Consider the following 19,055-nt stretch of genomic DNA (forward strand, 5'->3'; position numbering starts at 1 on the left):
TGTGTAATGTTCTGCCGTGTTTCTACTGATTGGACCAAGGTCAGGGTCAGTGTATCTGAATGACTTCAGTGTTATCTTTAGCTGTTTTATAAAAAGGCAAGGCTGAACCATTCATACTGTCTGTTTGCTACATTACGTGTGAGCTTTCTGCAGTTCCAGTGCAACAGCCTTTATGTTTGGAGCATTTGGTGGGATAGATATAATTGCTGATTCACTGTTTTGTGTGTTCTAGTTCATGAATATTAAATAACAGTTCTTACTTTCAAAGTAAATATTTATGGTATATGCTTTATAATATTTCTGCAAAGATCTCTGTCAAATCGAAAACAATCCATATAGTACTGTTTAAATGTGAGTCAAATGTATTTATAAAACAGACGCATAAGCAAATATTCCAAGTTTTTGAACTAATTTCATAAACGTAAGTTGTGAAATGGTGCTACATGTTTTTTTCACGTTCATCTCATTAAACGATGATTTGTAAGCGAATGACCTGAGGTTCCCCTGGGAAAAAATAAAGCTATTCCATTCTAACTGCCAATATTTTGTATTGTTTGATCATTTAAGTTTAGCTTCAAGAAACAACCCGGAACGAAAGAACGGTAGTAATGTTTTCAAACGGATGTTTTCAGTAGAGAACTTCCGTTTCATCTTAAAGATGGCAGCCGCCTGTGACAGGCGTGTGGCTTGCATGGCTAATATATTTAATCATTTTTTCGTTTGAATGTACGTTTCAAGAGTTATTAAACGTTTTGTTATTGCTAATTCTACGTTTTGTCATCACTTACTATCACGACGCACGGCAAGGAAAGAAGTCAGAAAAAAGTTTGGCAACGGGACACCGTTTAGCTGTATTCCCTGCAGTGAGAGCATTGCTCCTGGTGAATAGTAGCTAGCCATGGCTGCCTCAACATTATTCGTTAGGGGTTTGCCAGCGTCAGCAACAAATGGACGTTTGGAGGAAGTATTTTCTGAAGTTGGGCCGTTAAAGCACTGTTTTGTGGTAAAAGAAAAAGGTAAGCGAATAAAACAGCAATGCACGTGCCGATTTATAGACAAAATATAGCCTGCACGGACAGCGGCGTTTTAGCTAGCTTGTCACCCCTGGAAGATGCGTAGATGTCTACTCATTCCTAATGGACACATTTCAGTTTATTTCGTTGCATTCATTAATTTGCATCTCCAGTTCATAACCAGGTTATAGCATAATTCTGGTATTTTGTTCAGTTGTAAATTTGTTAAATTCTAGGTGCTGATAAATGCCGTGGGTTTGGATATGTAACTTTTGCTATGGAGGAGGATTCTAAGAGGGCACTGAGTGAGATTAAGGAGTACGATGGGAAGAAAATATCGGTGGTTGTGGCAAAGAGGAAACAGAATGACAAGAAGAAAGCAGGTAAGATCTGCCTCCCCCTGTTACCACACAGATGCATTGTCAAAATTTGCTCAGATCTGTTCTAAGACGTGTTTTTCATTTTTTCGGTAATTAGAAATTCACTGCCTCAAAAACTCCCACATTAATTTTGTGCGCTGTGAAGCTCAAATAGTGTTTTTATTTTTCTCTTTGTGAAATGAACTGTGGTGAGATGAAGGCTGGAGCTCACAGCTTTGCCCACCCTGTTCTTCACTTACCTGCAGTACTTTGGGGGGTGGGAGTTGTAGTCTGACCACAACCGGAAGTATAAAAAAAGTTGGAAATTTGGAAATGGGGATGAGGGCCAATTGGGGATCCGGTTACACGACTAGTGCTCCCTCTCTCTTTCCACGGTTTGTTTGTAACCCCAGGACAGGAACCTGATTGTGTATTTACCCAATAACATCTGCTCCCTTTTCTCTGAATTCAGCGCCCAAGGAAGAGGCACCCGTAGAGAAGAAGCCTAAAGATTTGAAAAACTACCAGAAGAAGGCCAGACTGATCATAAGGAATCTCAGTTTTAAGGTAGAGGACTGGGAACTCTTCATTCAGATCTGATCCAAAACCTTCCAGGGTCTGGGTTGTGCATTGAGTGTTTGTCTCTGTACTTCTTAGTGTTCTGAAGAGGACCTGAGGCAGGTGTTCTCTGAGTTTGGAACAGTTCTGGACGTTAACATTCCTCTCAAACCAGGTATGACTGCATTAATTGTGTAACCATGGTGATGAGCCAAGGGTGGTTGACTTGTTGAATATTCACTGGTGTATATACCTGTGTTTATGCATATGTATTTGTGTGTGTGTGTGTGTACATGTGTATATCTATACAGATGGGAAGATGCGGGGCTTCGCCTTTGTCCAGCTGAAGAACGTCCTTCAGGCAGGAAAAGCCCTGAAAGCCACAAACCTGAAAGAGATCAAAGGTTCATATCATTTACTTCCTGTCTCTGTGAGTGTGTCCAATCAGCACTGGACTGCTCATTTTGAAGTCATTTCTCATTGGAACAAGAGATGCCAATCCCATGTTTAATTTGTAAACACTGAAGAGCCTTCACTTTAAGGGTTAAATAGGTTGGTCAGTTTCCTGTTCTTGTGGGACAGCATGTCTGCCCGTGTTTTAAAAGCAGTCCTGTGTGTGCAGGCAGGAAGGTGGCGGTGGACTGGGCCGTCGCTAAGGACAAATATGTTTCCACTCAGCCAACGACCTCCTCAGGTAAGCTGCAGCCTTCTCAGCTGTGTATAAAACAGTCCAATGTGGCCTGGGTTCATGACCAGGCTGTGATCATGGGTGACAGCGCTGTTTGTGTTTTACAGCCGTTGTTTTTCCTATTACACAGGAAATGCCCAGCAGCCCGAAGAAGCGGCAAAGCAGGTTGAGGAAGACTCTGAAGAAGAGGAAGAAGAGATGTCCGAAAAGCCAGGGTAGGAAGCTGTAGTGTCTCACACACCCTGGGGCATAGTATAAGGACACTAGTATTCTAGCTAGGGCTGTCTGAATTGATCCTGGGGTTCTAACAGTGCCTACACACTCTGCTCAGGGCACTCGTGGGCAGGTTTGCCTCTGAAACAAGTCAAAGGTGTGGTCTACCTGTAACAGAACTGGCCAATCAGGACGTTTTCCATATTAACCGCAGTTTCCCCTGTTTGTCTGTGCAGTGTGTGTTCATGTCATCTTGGGTGTTGTTTTTGAGATTTATGGTTCAGAATACTGCTAGGGCAAGCTTCTGCTCCAGCCTCCCCCAAAAAACAAGCCCATTCCAGCCTTTGCTGGGCAGCTCTCTGAGGCAATCCCAGTCTGCAGGGGTGTGGAAGATGGCGGTCTGAATTTGAGCTCTCGCTCTCTGACACAGCGGCAAGGCTGTGGCACAGGAAGTCCAGCACAGCGCCAAGGCTGTGGAACAGGAAGGGGAGTCTGGGAGTGACAGCGAGGAAGTCGAGGAAGACGAGGACTCCGATCACAGCGACGTCGGATCTGATGATGACAACGAAGATGATGACGACGACGACGACGACGATGATGACGACGACGATGATGATGATGACGACGAAGACGATGATGAAGGTGCAACCATGTTTTGACAATTCATTCACTCAGCCATTCATTCCCATATTTGATCTTTATTGTGCACTTTTAAAATGATCAGTAACAGCTCTTTTCTATTTCATTATATTCTGTAATTCTTCTTAAAGAACGTCCTGCCAAAAAGAAGCTGTTGCCATCAGACGTCCAGGAGGGAAAGACTGTGTTCATCAGGTGAGGGAGATGAGGAGAGGCATAGCGTAGGAGAGATGTGACTTGCTCTAGGGTACAAGAGGAGGCCCCGACCTGGGAATCAAACGTATAACTTTGGGGTTGCAAGCCCAGTCTGTGTTGTCCGTTGTCTCTCTCTCACTTTCTCTCCTCCCTCCCTCCCTCTTACTCTGTTCTCTCTCCTTCCTTGTCTCGTCCCATCCTCTCTCCTTGCTTATCTCTCCCACCCTCTCTCCCCACACCCACTCTCTCTCTCATGCCCTCTCTCCGTCCCTCTTTCTCACTCTCTCTTGCTCCCTCTTACAGGAACCTCTCCTTTGACACAGAAGAGGAGGGGTTAGAGGAAGTTCTGCTGAGGTTTGGGGAGCTAAAGTACATCCGCATCGTCCTGCACCCTGACACCGAGCACTCCAAAGGTCTGTGCTCCACCGCCTAAACACACTGATATACACTTGTGGTGTGTATTTGCTGTGTTTGTACAAGTTGTGTGATGCATATTTGCTGTGTTTGTGCAGGCTGTGTGTGGTGTGTATTTGCTGTGTTTTTACATACTGTGTGTGATGTGTATTTGATGTGTTCTTGCAGGCTGTGTGGTGTGTATTTATTGTGTTTGTACATGCTGTGTGTGATGTATATTTACTGTGTTTGTACATACTATGTGTGATGTGTATTTGCTGTGTTTGTACAGGCTGTGTGTGATGTGTATTTGCTGTGTCTGTACAGGCTGTGTATAATGTGTATTTGCTGTGTTTGTACAGGCTGTGTGTGATGTGTATTTGCTGTGTTTGTACAGGCTGTGTATGATTGTACAGGCTGTGTGTGATGTGTATTCGTTGTGTTTGTACGGGCTGTGTGTGATGTGTATTTGCTGTGTCTGTACAGGCTGTGTATGATGTGTATTTGCTGTGTTTGTACAGGCTGTGTGTGATGTGTATTTGCTGTGTCTGTACAGGCTGTGTATGATGTGTATTTGCTGTGTTTGTACAGGCTGTGCTTTTGCTCAGTTCAAACTGAAGGAGGCTACAGATCGGTGCCTTGCTGCTGCTCGGGACGAATCAGAGGTGAGTGAGAACAGGTCTCACCCCCCAGATCAACCTGCTGCAACCTGCTCCGCCGCGTGTGGTGTGGTGTGGCTGTGTGTTTAAGAGCGAGGGTGTGAGTGTTTGTGTGTTTCAGGGCGAGGGTGTGAATGTTTGGTTGTGTGTTTCAGTGCGGGGGTGTGAGCGTTTGGTTGTGCGTTTGAGGGCCGGGGTGTGAGTGTTTGGTTGTGTCTCTCAGGGCGGGGGTGTGAGTGTTTGGTTGTGTCTCTCAGGGCGGGGGTGTGAGTGTTTGGTTGTGTCTCTCAGGGCAAGGGTGTAAGTGTTTGGTTGTGCGTTTCAGGGCGGGGGTGTGAGTGTTTGGTTGTGCGTTTCAGGGTGGGGGTGTGAGTGTTTGGTTGTGTCTCTCAGGGCGGGGGTGTGAGTGTTTGGTTGTCTCTCAGGGCGGGGGTGTGAGTTTTTGGTTGTGTCTCTCAGGGCAAGGGTGTAAGTGTTTGGTTGTGCGTTTCAGGGCGGGGGTGTGAGTGTTTGGTTGTGTCTCTCAGGGCGGGGGTGTGAGTGTTTGGTTGTGTCTCTCAGGGCGGGGGTGTGAGTGTTTGGTTGTGTCTCTCAGGGTGGGGGTGTGAGTGTTTGGTTGTGCGTTTCAAGGCGGGGGTGTGAGTGTTTGGTTGTGTCTCTCAGGGCGGGGGTGTGGTAGTCGACGGGCGGAAGCTGAACGTCGTGCTGGCCGTGAGCCGGGAGGACGCAGTGAAGCTGAAGGATAAGAAAGTCAAAGTCCAGACCGGAACCAGGAACCTTTACCTTGCCAGAGAAGGCCGTGAGTGTCTCCGCCTCCCACAGAGATCAGCCAATCACGCGCACGTACACGGTAAAATGACGTTTGCTGGCTGTCCCTCACTCTGACGGTGTGGTTTTTTTTTGGCAGTGATCCGCGCGGGAACCAAAGCCGCCGAGGGCGTGCCGGCAGCGGACATGGCGAAAAGAGAAAGGGTGGGCTTCACCGGAACACAGATCTCATAACCGGAATAACCATAACTCACATATCCATAACACAGCTTTCTGAAATATGATCATAATGCTCACAACTATAACACACTGATAGTGGTCATAGCTATAACACTATTATAGCCACGGTATATTTCTCATAATCATAACCAGGCCTGGGTCAAATACGTATTTGTTTTGAATTCAAATACTTATCTACGCTATACTGATCTTGTCTGGTGTATTGGAACCGATGAAATACTCTCAAAAAGAGCAAATCCCTGCCTTCTGGTCGAATTGGCAGGCTCAGTTACCCCAGGCAAGGTCAGTAGAGCACAGAAAAGCATTTGAATCCGAAAGAAATACGCATTTGAGCCAGGTCCGGTCATAACCGTGCAGTGCTGATGGGAGCGCCCTCTGTTTCGATCGCAGTTCGAGGAGCTGAAGAGGGTGAAGCTGCGGGACATGAACGTGTTCGTGTCGAAGACGCGCCTGTGCGTCCACAACCTGCCCAAGTCGGTGGACCAGAAGCGGCTGCGGGCCATGTGTCTGAAGGCCGCCGGCGGGGGGAAGGGCGTCCGCATCACCGAGGTGAGAGGGGGAGGGGCCACAGCGCTCACCTGCGAGGGAGGAGCGGACGGGGGAGAGGCCACAGCTCTCACCAGTGAGGGAGGAGCGGGCGGGGGAGGGGCCACAGCGCTCACCTACGAGGGAGGAGCGGGCGGGGGAGGGGCCACAGCTCTCACCTGCGAGGGAGGAGCGGGCGGGGGAGGGGCCACAGCTCTCACCTGCGAGGGAGGAGCGGGCGGGGGAGGGGCCACAGCTCTCACCTGTGAGGGAGGAGCGGGTGGGGGAGGGGCCACAGCTCTCACCTGTGAGGGAGGAGCGGACGGGGGAGGGGCCACAGCTCTCACCTGTGAGGGAGGAGCAGCTGGGCATTGTTTATAGTCATGTAGAGCGGTGGGATTGGGTAATGTTGTCAGAGGAGGTGGTGGGATTGGGTAAGTTTGTTAGAGGGGGTGGTGGGATTGGGTAAATTTGTTAGAGGGGGTGGTGGGATTGGGTAAATTTGTTAGAGGGGGTGGTGGGATTGGGTAAGTTTGTTAGAGGGGGTGGCCGTATTGGGTAAGTTTGTTAGAGGGGGTGGCCGTATTGGGTAAGTTTGTTAGAGGGGGTGGCCGTATTGGGTAAGGTTGTTAGAGGGGGTGGCAGGATTGGTTAATGTTTTTTTTGGGGGGGGGGGGGGGGGGTAGGATTGGGTGAGGTTGTTAGTGCTCTGCACTCGGTACACTGGAAAAATGACCCTTAGAATTATGGGTAATTTAGATATTCACAACGAGATGACTATCTGTAATGAAATTATTTGTTTTCAAACAGAATTTGTAAAGTTTTAATTTAATATTTTAAAGTGTGACACTGCTCCAAACGGGCAGAGTTTAGTATAAACCTAACCACAACTTAAACCTAACCGCAACATAACCCTCCTGCTTGGAATTAGGCCATGCCCCTTTGGAGCTAGGCCCCTCCTACTTGGTGCAGCTCCAGGTGCCAGAAATACATATGTGGGATTCTCTCTATGTAACTAACTAAGTCTGGTTTAGAGTCTACATGGATTAAATGGTCTGTCCTTTTCATTATGTATTGTTTTGTTTTGTTCACTCTCTCTTTCTCTTTGTAGTGCCGTGTGATGTATGACAGGAAACCGGAGGGCGGGAAGGTTTTGGGGCGTTCGTTGGGGTACGGCTTCGTTCAGTTTCAAGAACATGAGCACGCCCTCAGCGCCCTGCGACACCTCAACAACAACCCCGAAATCTTCGGCCCGCTGAAGGTGAGCGACACGCCCCGCCTGCTGCCATGGCAACTGGCCACACCCGTTTGCACATGCCCGTTGTGTGTGACACTCTTAGTTCAGTCTGTGTGGTGTTACTTTTGTTTATCATGATACTAATTTAACTAAATATTCCAGAGTTCTTTTTTTGTAAATTATGCAAACATTTAAAAATGTCTGTTGTGTCCGCCGATTGGGCACCGTACTACAATTCCCATTCGGCTTTTCACCAAAAACGCGTGAACATCACAAAAAAATTTTGGCAATGAATTATGGGAGCCTGAGTCAAATTTAACTATTGTATTTGAATTGGCCACACTACTGTGTTTAAATTGATCAGTCTCCATGTTTTTCACGGGTTGAACTTTACAGGAAAATTTTTGCCCAAACACAGTAGGTTTTGCTAGTACATGGGGATGTGTACTTTTTGTTCTGAATAAAACATAATGTTGTTTCCTCATGGGTTAGTCTGGTGTTTGTGTATGAAGTATGACTGCATAAAAACAATGTAATTTGCTTAATTTCTGAATGAATCTTCACATTCATAATAGCCTTGAATTCTGATTGTTTAAATTGACTGTAGTCTTGCATGAAAATGGAACTGTGCTGTGTTTGAGTGTAGTCTGAACTTTGACCTTGGTCTTGCAGAGGCCCATAGTGGAGTTCTCCCTTGAAGACGGTAGGAAGCTGAAGCTGAAAGAGATGCGCTCACAGAACTACAAGGTGAGAGACTTCAGTAGCCGTCACCGTGGAGACGCTGTAATCCGCTGCTTTTAAAAACACTGCTTTAATTCTGCATTCAAGACCGTATAAAGCTGTTCAGTATGGCTGACACCCGCTTTAGTTGACATTAAGTGGGCATGTCTACTGTGGGAGCGAGTAGTTTGTGGGCGTGGCCGGGCTCAAAGCATGTTGTGAGTGTGAGTGTGTGTCCCGCCTCAGAGTTGATGGTGGGTGTGGCCAGGCTCAGTGTAGATGGTGGGTGTGGCCAGGCTCAGTATGGAGTTGGTAGGTGGTTGGGGGCATTTGAGTAAATCTGGGTGTTTCTGTTTTGCAGCAGCGTTTGAAAAAGGGCGGAGCCCAGGGCGTGGCCCCAGGCGGGGCAGGGCCTCCGCCGAAACGGGGGAGCGGAGGTCCTAAGGAAGCGGCACCTCAGGGCGGAGCCAGGGGTCCGCGGGTGGGCGTGTCCACACCTTTCTCTGGGTTCAAGACCAAACCCGAGGTGGAGCAGGTGGAGTTGCCCGATGGGAAGAAACGCAAGAAAGTCCTGCACCTCCCCTCACATCGAGGGCCAAAGATCAGGTAAACCCGCCCCTCCCCTCATAACAAGAGCCGAAAATCAGGTAACCCTGCTCAATCCCTCAGGCGATAGAGCAAGATTCTTGTAAGGGAATAAACTTGTACTCCAGAAAAGTAAAGCACAGAGTCAATGTGATATAATCTGGAAGTAAAACTTAAAACCCCTGTCATTTTATTTAATTGTGACCTAAGGGGTCAAAGTGTTGACCAGCACATGGTCAAGTATAAATTTCCCTTTCTCTGGAGCGTCAGTAAATGTGAATGTTGTTACTCTGTTTGGAGCAGGGCTCCTGTTTCCCACTAATGTAAACATCAGCCTTGGCTGTGGGGACTTGGTAATTTGGGTGATGTTATTAGTGATCTTGTGGTTGTTTGTTAATGGTAATTTTTGAAACTTGTTTCCCAGGAAACGGGACCGGGGGAAAGCTCAACCCGCCCCCCCCAAGAGGAAGGAGGGCCGGCCTGGCAGGAAGGAGCGAAAAGGTTCTCTCTCCGTGGAGAAACAGATACAGCCCCAAAAACGGGTAAATTCTACTGTTCCCTCAGTCTGTTCACTGCCTCCACAGTCTCTCTACTGGCCCTCAGTCTTTTTCTCCCTCCCGTCTTTATTGCTCCCTCTTTTGCTGTGTGCTACAACGTAGAAGGCAGCACAGAAAGGTCCGGTTTAGTGCATTCGTGCATACATTACAGAGCACTTCAAATTAAATGTATATTGCTAATTAGCTAAAAGTGCAGATGGATAGGAAACGGTCCACGAGAACAGGTGAGTTTTTTACGACCTGATTTAGATGAGCCAATCGAAAGCTGGGGCTCAGAGACAAGGTGGAGACCAGCCAAAGCCCCCCGTTCTACTGTGAGAGTCGTCGAGAACTGGGTGTGACCGGGAACGCAATGACAACGTTGACCATGACGACGTTGGTGGTGGTGGCGAAGAGGAAGGGAGCCGTATGAGTTTGAATGACAGTCTGTCTTTGCTTTGCAGGCTGCCAAGATGCCCAAGAAGATGGGGCGAAACAAGGAGGACCAGCGGTTCGACAGTCTGGTCGAGCAGTACAAGAAGAGGATTCTGGGAAATCCCAAAGCACCAGCGGTCAAGAAGAGCAAGTGGTTCAGCAGCTGATTCCTCAGTCGTGTGTCTGTGTGTGTGTGTGTGTGTGTGTGTGTGTGTGTGTGTGTGTGTACATGTGTGTACGTGCTAATGAGTGAGCGTGTGTGTGTGCTGCTATTTTGCAAAGATTAGGAGCTGTGACTGACTGGTGTCCCGTTTTGTATTTTTACAGATCAACATACATTCGGAAAGTGTTTGTACAGGTAGCCACATTTTAAAAATAGTTTGAAAAGAACTAGGCTGTCCTTGTTTTTGAAATATTTCTACTGTAACAGGGATAATTCAGTACAAGATGTTTTTACTTTTGAAGTTTATGTTGGGATATTTCATATTTAAAAAAAATAGAAGAAATGAAACTATGCTTCAGAATAATAAACTGCTATTCAAACAGTGACCACAAGTATGAGATTTTGAATTCTTGGAAGATTTCCTCATTGTTCAATTTCAATAATATTTTTATATTTTCCAAGAATGTTTTTCATGGCGAACAGTATTGCTCGTGCTTTTGGGTTGGCTGAGGGGTTGGTGGGGTTGGGGGGGGAGGTCAGGGGGTTGGTTGCAGTGGTTCACTGGGCTTTGGGGTGGTGGGGGGGGGGGGGTGGGGGGGGGGGGGGGGGGGGTGGGGGGGGGGGGGGGGGGTGGGGTGGTGGGGGGGTGTTAAGGAAGTTCTTTGGGTGAAGGAGGGGAGACCATGTTATGTTTTGAACACACAATTTGAAGCTGTTTGTTTTTAGCATATTAGTTCAAACACAAATCTGATTATATCCAGTTAGGCTTTCACACAATCTCCTTTGTCTCATCCTGTTATGATCATAAACATTTGGGAAGTTATGTTTTTGACTGTTGGGAGGTCTGTCACCTTCTTACTTCTGTTTAGGTAAAGCAGATAATTCAGGTAATTTAAGAGAAAATTGCTGAACATTTTATTCAGTGAAATATCACCTTCAAGTGTAAAAAGAGAAGAATTGTTATGTAGTCTAATTGTACTGTAATGCTCTGAATCAGTTTAAGGTTGAAAGCTCTAAAGTACTGAAATCCTTTTAAACTAGTGTATTGTTGATCATTCCTGCCTCTCGCCCGATGCATGCTGAGATAGGCTCCAGTGTTTCCCACGACCCTGAGCAGGAATAAGCGGGTAAAGATCATGGATGGATGGATGGATGGAAGGATATTGCTAATCAAACACACTGAATGGAATGGCACACAGGGAGCCCCCAGCACCGAGGTCATGCTCCTCAGTATTGAGGTACGCTGTATCAGGGCAGCACCATGAATTTGATTTCTATAAGATGCTTTGCGGTAGCGCACGGCTAAAACCGCTTCAGTCTTTATAATAATCTACACAAGATATAATCCTGTGTAGATTAGGAGATAATCTACACAGGAACCAGACACCCCGCAGATTTGGGACATAGGGACGCTCTGTGCTTACATACCATAGGCGCGTTTTACGGTCTTATTTTCGCCCTGTCCGAAGTCATAAACTGCTAATCCACAAGGTGGCACCCGTGGCTAATCTGAGAAGAGCAGGTAACCTTGGAGTGGGGTGTTTAAAAGTGGCGTTGTTTGTGCACATCCTCAAAGATTAAGGCTACGCGTCTGTAAGGTGCAATACCCACGGAAACGGTGGGAGGCAGTATGTGTTTTATGCCTAGTGATGCGACATGCTAGGAGTCTAGGAAGCCAGGAAGGATGGCGGAATCATTCAAAGAGAAGCCCTGATCCTCCCACTAATGGATATACTTTTTAAACCTCCACCCCCAAAAAAGTAAGCGGACGGGAATGTGAACAATGTTGCCCGGGACGCACCCGCTTCCTGTACACGTAGCGCAAAAAAATTCAAGTATGATTCCAGCCTTATTGCTACAAAATTTAGACGATACCTCCTTGCATTGCTCTTTGTGTCGTTGTACCTGTTTCTTGCATAGAGAGTGTAAAATGCTTTAAGGTGTACACGATTGGAAACAAAAATATTTTGGGCCTGATGAAGAGAATCTGCAGTCATCAAATCAGTCTGCTGACTCAGAGTTATCTTTACCAGATGTCTTAAAATGGCTGTATTAGCTTGTATGTGTCAGCCTATTTGAGTTATTTTTTTTTATTTTTTTTATTTTTTAACAATGTTACAAGCATTTCTCAATACTGAGTTCACTTTTTCAAAACACACACAGCACAACAGTCTATGGGGAACAAGCGGCATGATTATGTCATTGTTTTGACACAAAATGCATTGAATGACCACAGCTTTCTTCTTTTCTCGCTCAAACTTCACCATCAGCAAAACTGAATGTACAACCCATTTTGCAAATGTTTGCAATAAAAAGGGGAGAGAAATTTCCAACATCACAAATAGCATATTGAAATGTATTCAAAATCCTGAAAAAAGCAGATGAACGGGTTATGCAGACATTAGTGAACAACTGTTGATTGATGTTATGAAAACAGACCAACCACAGCAGATTCCCATCTCAGTTGGAGACTTACCCTGGTGTTTTCAATTTAATTACCATCTATACAGTTAAAAACGACATCTTTGTAGCAGTTTTTTATATGAAGGTGGATTCAGCAGGTAGAGATTAGGACTACTATAATTGATCATGTGGTTAATCGTGGTATTAATCAAGGCTAGTCTGAGGAGCCATATCTGGACTGCTCAATAGTGGTACCCATTGTGAGAATTTTTTAGTTAACCAACAAATAAGATATGCATTCTGCAAGGCCATCTGACTACAAAGCACATTATATAATCTCTACATTTGTTATACTATCAACAGAAACAAAAGAAAAAACTTCTACTTCAAAGACTGCATCTGTGGTAATCTACTGTAATCTGTTGTTATTGTTTTTTTTAAGGTCTTTGTGTTATGATTGAAAAAGTGTTCATGTTGGGATAAAACTAGTGCTGGTGTTTTTTTTTTTTTTTTTTTTTAGAATTATTTGATTTTGCAACATGCATGTATTGTTTTGGTAGTTTTGATGCATCTTGGGCATGAATTTAACTGTTGTGCCAAGTTGCACGTTGGTGCAGAGAACTGAGTGAAGAGTTCTGAAAAAGTGAACTCCGTATTGAAAAATGCTTGTAACCAATTGTAAAAAAAAAAACTGTAAAAGAGTGACTGTCCACACAATTTTGGAAGTGCCCAGTTGAGATTTGTGTTTAGACATGCTACTTGTTTCTTATTTTTATGAAACAGTGCACATAAACTGTTGTTTGAGAGTGACAACACAAACTCCTGAGGGGGAAATAAAATAAAATAAAATAATAATCAGACCAGTCAATTATAATTCACATGACCGAGCACCTGATATGTGTCGGATTTAAGACCACATACTAATATGATCCAATATCTGCGTCAATGTCATTATTTGCTGTTGAGTTTTCAGGGAAACCATCTGATATGTATACGATTTGTGGAGAAAATCGGATTTAGGTCATTTCAAATGCCCTGTTTAAGCAAAGTATGAGTCTAACTTGAAGTTCTCAGTACTGTTTTCCTTTGATCTGAAACAGTAGCAGAATGTCAAATGATGCGTTCAAATAACAACTCATTGGCAATGTAAGCGACATTCAATGAACACACACTACAGAAAAATAGAACATTTTAATATTCTAGAAAAAACATTCTTTGGTCAGGATATATACTCATGTTGCCTGGAGATAGGATTCATAAAATACAAAATTATAGAAGGAAAATATTTATATATATATAAATGCCACTGTGTGAGAGAGAGAGAAATGCAAAAATATGCAATAGAAATATAAAAATGCTTATCACAAGTAATCTAAGTACTTGAATTCTTCAAAAATATGTTTCATGATAATAATAATAAATGTTTCAAATAGTTGTAAGTGCTCTTGTACAAAAATGTTAATACAGTGTTTAACCTTTTATAAATAGGCAACCTTAAACCTTACCTTACCTGACGAGAGAAAATCACATTTACATGCATGTGCACGCGCACGCGCGCACGCACACCGTGTTTTCAGAATTGCAGGATTTCAATTTCGACCCTCAGAGGCGATCAACACTTTTTCAGCTGGTCTAGGTTGTTGATTAGTTTGTTTAAGAACTCCTGTAGTCGGGTCAAGACAATGTTGGCAATTGAGAGTTGAAAAGGCATGTTGGTCTTGAGAAAAGTTTCCAAGTGTCCGTCACTTGCTGGTTTCTTCATGGGGCAGCTACTGGAGGCCGCTAGCCAGTGCACAATGTCCAGGAGGCCTACAATGTCACTGCGGATTTGGAGCGTGCCGTCCAGGGTCAGGTTCAGCAAAATGAGCTGGAAAGTGTTGAGGTTCTCCGCTACGGAGGACAAACCCAGGGGTGTCTCCAGCGTGATGTTGGGGATCAACTCTGCACCGCTGAACACCATGTTAGGAGAAATCTGGAACTGTTGCAGTGGTACGGTGGTCAAAATATTGCAAATGCGATATATGAACGATATATATGGAATATTGCCAGTCCACAACCTGTACATTTCTTTTTAATTTACTTTTGCATTTCTGTTTAATAACCAAGCATAAATAAAATACATTCATATTTTACATTATCTTTTCATGTAATACTTTCCGTACTTTATGCTCAAATTATAGCAAAGTACGAAAAGTTTTACAATGGTAATTTTTAATGGTAAGACTTACGTATTTACTTTGCATGTATGGTGTATTATTTTTGCTAACACAGAGAGGGAAGTATTACCTCATTCGTGAATTTTTGTATCCGTATTAATGCTGTTTCTCCTAGCATTTTGACGTTGTTCTTCATTTTGTCCACAGGGGGCGGTGTGCTTTTACCCATTGTCAGTAGAAAGAGGAGGGAAGTGCAGTGAAGAATGATGAAGTGATGCATTCTTCAGGTGAGAGTGTGTCCTGGAACAGCCCATTTTCTCTTTAACACTCATGGCCATTACAACAGCAGAGATCAGAAATCAGAAATCAACAGAAATAATGCTGGTCCCCATGGCCAAGGAGGAATGGTACATTCCTTTCAATAAGTGAACATGGCCAATGGCTTTAAATTGTATGTTGTTCTTCCTTTCTTTTTTTTTGTTTTGTACAATGAAATTCTCTTTTTCACACCCACAAACATCCTGGCCGCAAATATTACCTTACATTTTAAACTCTTCCTGTTGCGCAAGCAGGTTTCTTGGAAATACTGCAATTAGGACAACTATTTTGGGACAGAATGAGAAAAACAGCAGCACAGCATTCCATGCTATGGCAGAATACTGGCTTTTATATTTGACCTTGAGTTTTAAGCAAAACAACAAAAAACTGCACTGATTCAAGGTCAGAAGAGAGAGATTCATGAAAATGGATATAATTCATTCTGTTGTTTTTGTTTTTATGATTGACTTTTAATCCTTCAGTTATTTTAATAAAAATAAAAATAACAATATGAACTTGTACTACAAAATATGTCATTCCAATGAAGAATTTACAATGACAATTTGAGTGGAGGGAAAGAAGAGAGGGAAAGAGAATGTGTATGAGATTGTGTGTGTGAGAGATTAGGAATTGAGAGCAAGAGAGTGAGACTGAGAGAAGGGGAAGAAAGAGATTGAGGGAGATAGAAAGTTTATGAGATTGTGTGTGTGAGTATGTATGAGAGAGAGAGAGAGAGAGAGAGAGAGAAAGAGAAAGAGAGAGAGAGAGAGCAAGAGAGAGCACTAAGATGAAGTGAACTCTTACCTCTGTGGTAGTTTTGGAGGTTCAAGTCTTCTCCAGTGTCCATCAGTGGGCATGTTTTATACTGTAGCTGTGGGATGTTGACTCATGATTGTGACTCACCTCACTCTTACCCCCAGTCCACTGCTCCTCTGTCTGGGAGATAAACAAGCCCCCTGCTCACACACAGGTATACATCTCCCTCCTTTCTGTTCTCATTCATATGGATATTTATTAATAAATACTAATATATGGACCTACTCCATAAGTCACATGTTAATGGTGCAAAAGGTGTTTTTTCTATGTTTTAAATAGCTGTGACAAAGGTCAAAATAAAGAGAAGACAACACCAGCATAACCTCAGAGGGTACACCGTAATCTGCAAACCACTGGTAAGCCTCAAGAACAGAATGACCAGGTTATAGTTTGCTGAAAAGTACAGTAAAATCTAGTTCTGGAACAAATTCCTGTGGACAGATGAGCTGAGAATGAACTTGTTCATTAAGTAATGGAAAGAGAAAATTGTGTAGAAAGAAATGAACTGCTTATGATCCAAATGACCCCATTCATCTTTGAAACATGGTGGAGGTAGTTTTGCCCTGCGATAGATTGGCGGCCTGTCCAGGGTGTATTCCTTCCTCTTGCCCAATGCACGCTGGGATAGGCTCCAGCACCCCCTGCAACCCTGCTCAGGATAAGCGGGTATAGATAATGGATGAAGGGCTGAATAAAGGTACTGTTATGACTTGGGCATGTATGGCTACCACTGGAACTGGCTCATCTGTCTTTATTTAGGATGTGACGGCTGACAGCAGCAGCAGCAGCAGCAGGATGAGTTCTAAAGTGTGCAGAAACATCTGCTTAGATGCAACCAAATGCCTCAAAGCTCACTTGACAGCACTGCACCTTGCAGCGGGACAATGACCACTGAATGTGGACGTAAATACCTTCAATTAAAGCTGAAATTCTGCTCTTTAACCTGCTCATTGTTTTATTTCCAGTCTAATTTTCTGGAGTACAGAACAAAAATTGTGTCCCTGTCCCAATGCTTACAGGCTGTTATAGGTTTGTTTTCCACCAGGCTTCTGCTCCCATTAAAAAAGGAAAGAAATAACATGCCAAAGAAATGACGCACAGCAGAATCAACCGGTGCGTAACCGGTGCGTCACTGCCTCTGGGACGGTGTCACAGGTGTGCTTTTCCAAAGCAACCCAATGACCATATTAGGCATACTCAAATATTAATGTATGCCGAACTAAAGAAATGCTGAAATATTCATGTGCTTGGGACATATTCACATGTAGGTTCCTGTGCGCACAAACACATACACGTGCGGCCTGTGAATAGCTCGCAGCCACATGCTTCTTATTTTGACCACCGGCAGAGCTGTGCAGTTGCTGCGTCAAAGGGCTGTGCAGCTGACACAGCTGGGGCAAGAGGCACAGTCAAATTGCAGACCTGCTCTTCTGCAGAAACGCCACAGGAATGTGGAATTTATGCAAGCACACACCCACGCTGTCATCATTAGGCCTGTTCATGTCATGTCTGGATTTTACACAAAACACATTTTTAAAATTATTATTTTCATGAAAAAGGTTATCAAACGCCCTCAAACGCCCTCACTGTACAACCCAATTACGCATCAGCTTCAGCCCATAGACAGGCAGCCGGACATTCTCCTGAATTATTTTTTGGTACAGAGCAAAATTCATGGTTCCTTCAATAATGGCAAGTCATCCAGGTCCCAAGGCAGCAAAGCATCCTCACACCATCACACTGTCATCACCATGCTTGACTGTTGGTATAATGTTCCCACAGTAAAATGCTGTATTTGCTTTACTCCAGATAGTGAGACCTATGCCATCCAATAAGTTCCACTTTTGACTCATCTGTTCATAGAACGTTATACCAAAAAGTTTGGGGATTATCCTTTTTTTCTTTTTTTTGCAAATGTGAGACAATGATGTTTGATGTTTGTCTCGGTTAGCAGTCGTTTCTAGCTTGCTACTCTCCCATGAATCCCATTTTTCCCCAGTCTCTTTCTTATTGTGGAGTCATGAACACTGACCTTAGCTCAGACTAGAGAGGCCTGCAGTTCTTTGAATATTCTTCTGGGAAATATTCTTTTGTGACTTCCTGGATGAGTTGTTGCAGCTCCCTTGGAGAAATTATGTTCCAAGTGTTCCCTATCTAGAGATAGTGACTCTCACTGTGGTTCAGTGGAGTCCCAGAGCCTTAGAGATGGCTACGGTTCAATATGAATACGGTTCAGATTCAACAGGGCTGGCTGCAGTCAGGCCTGTGTGTGTTCATTCAGCTGAATCTAATTATCAATAAAATTTGGTTAATTGAGTAACTAAGGGAGCAATTACTTTTTCACATGGGTGATATGGGTGTTTGATGTTTTTCATGAAATAAATGAAATTATATATATATATATATATGTCTAATATTACATTTTGTATAAATTTAATAGTGTGACAAATGTGCAATAATAGAGGAAATCAGGAAGGGGGCAATATGTTGTTGACCAATGTTGTAAATTATAGGAAGTGCCACGTATATAGAGACTACTTGAAAATGAAATAGAATCTTGCTTTTGATATTCATCTCTGTACTGTATTGTTCAGTATATGCATTCAGAATTTGCAAAATTTTACACCCGTCCTTTATAACTGATTGGTGGACCAGCTATCTTGTTTTTAAGTAGGTGGTGTTAGTTCTTAAGGCAAATGTTATTTATTTATGAGGGGATTGGCTATGTTGCTCAACATGCCTTGGCGGTCCAAGTAAAGTATTTTTAGAAATCCTTGTGGTTGTGGTTTCATTTTAATGAAGTGTTATGTGTCTATGTTCTTCAATATCTGTTTACAATATCAGTTCACTATCGCCACAGAAATGTAACTCAGGATAATGTATCTGACCTGAATTAGTTTATTTATTTTTTTTGCCTATTTATAGAAGCACATGCAGGTTTTAATACCAAACATCAACATTGCCAATTATAGATTTATTATTTTTGTTCACATTGAAAATCTGTCTCAGCTTTGCTGCTGTAACTTGCGTAGGTAGATATAGGGATCAAAAGATCGAAACGTAGCCTACTGCGTGGTTTGGAGAGCGCAGAAACGCTTAAATATGTAGGCTAAACAAATCAGCAGCAGATGCTTTTCAGGGCGTGAAACACATACAGCAGGTGCTTTTCACAACGTGAACGCTGAGGTTATGATAATCATTCTTAATGGCTTATGGAAACAGTAACTTGATAAACCGCCGTACACCACGTCTTTGGCAGAATCTCGTTGGACGAGGTTCAGTGGTTTCCTGAATTTTGGAGCCGTTCTCACGGGTGCAGCCTGATCGGCTGAATTGCACACCGTTTATTGGCAGTCGCAGATGCGAGCAGATGAAACGTCTTTGTGAAGAATAGTATTTTCATAATCGTTGAAAATTGTCCAGTAAATTTACAAGC

At 43.8% G+C, this 19,055-nt stretch overlaps 2 protein-coding genes across 4 annotated transcripts; one reads left to right on the forward strand and one right to left on the reverse strand.

The window, feature by feature from the left end:
* Positions 1–627: 627 nt before the first annotated feature.
* rbm28 (RNA binding motif protein 28) lies at positions 628–10,312 on the forward strand. 2 transcript variants are annotated; one of them, XM_035427435.1, is made up of 20 exons: positions 628–1,016; positions 1,250–1,396; positions 1,845–1,939; positions 2,030–2,105; positions 2,242–2,334; positions 2,553–2,624; positions 2,749–2,833; positions 3,262–3,473; positions 3,602–3,665; positions 3,969–4,078; positions 4,650–4,723; positions 5,381–5,516; positions 5,625–5,689; positions 6,116–6,274; positions 7,362–7,511; positions 8,160–8,234; positions 8,569–8,813; positions 9,217–9,334; positions 9,793–9,940; positions 9,975–10,312. In XM_035427435.1, the coding sequence occupies exons 1-19, from the start codon at positions 899–901 to the stop codon at positions 9,928–9,930; spliced, it is 2,232 nt and encodes a 743-aa protein (XP_035283326.1). In that variant the 5' UTR covers positions 628–898; the 3' UTR covers positions 9,931–9,940; positions 9,975–10,312. The 2 variants fall into 2 exon arrangements, with proteins under 2 accessions (XP_035283326.1, XP_035283325.1); XM_035427434.1 differs by having other exon boundaries at positions 9,793–10,312.
* Positions 10,313–13,647: 3,335 nt separating this feature from the next.
* Positions 13,648–15,631, reverse strand: LOC118232488 (leptin-like). Of its 2 annotated transcripts, XM_035427525.1 has the most exons (3): positions 15,608–15,631; positions 14,616–14,785; positions 13,648–14,307 (listed from the first exon to the last, which is right to left on the reverse strand). In XM_035427525.1, exons 2-3 carry the CDS (start codon positions 14,763–14,765, stop codon positions 13,942–13,944), a joined length of 516 nt encoding a protein of 171 aa, XP_035283416.1. In that variant the 5' UTR covers positions 14,766–14,785; positions 15,608–15,631; the 3' UTR covers positions 13,648–13,941. The 2 variants fall into 2 exon arrangements, with proteins under 2 accessions (XP_035283416.1, XP_035283417.1); XM_035427526.1 differs by lacking the exon at positions 15,608–15,631 and having other exon boundaries at positions 14,616–15,265.
* Between the last annotated feature and the right edge of the window lie 3,424 nt (positions 15,632–19,055).

The sequence above is a fragment of the Anguilla anguilla genome, chromosome 7, assembly GCF_013347855.1.
Source record: "Anguilla anguilla isolate fAngAng1 chromosome 7, fAngAng1.pri, whole genome shotgun sequence".
NCBI lineage: Eukaryota > Metazoa > Chordata > Actinopteri > Anguilliformes > Anguillidae > Anguilla > Anguilla anguilla.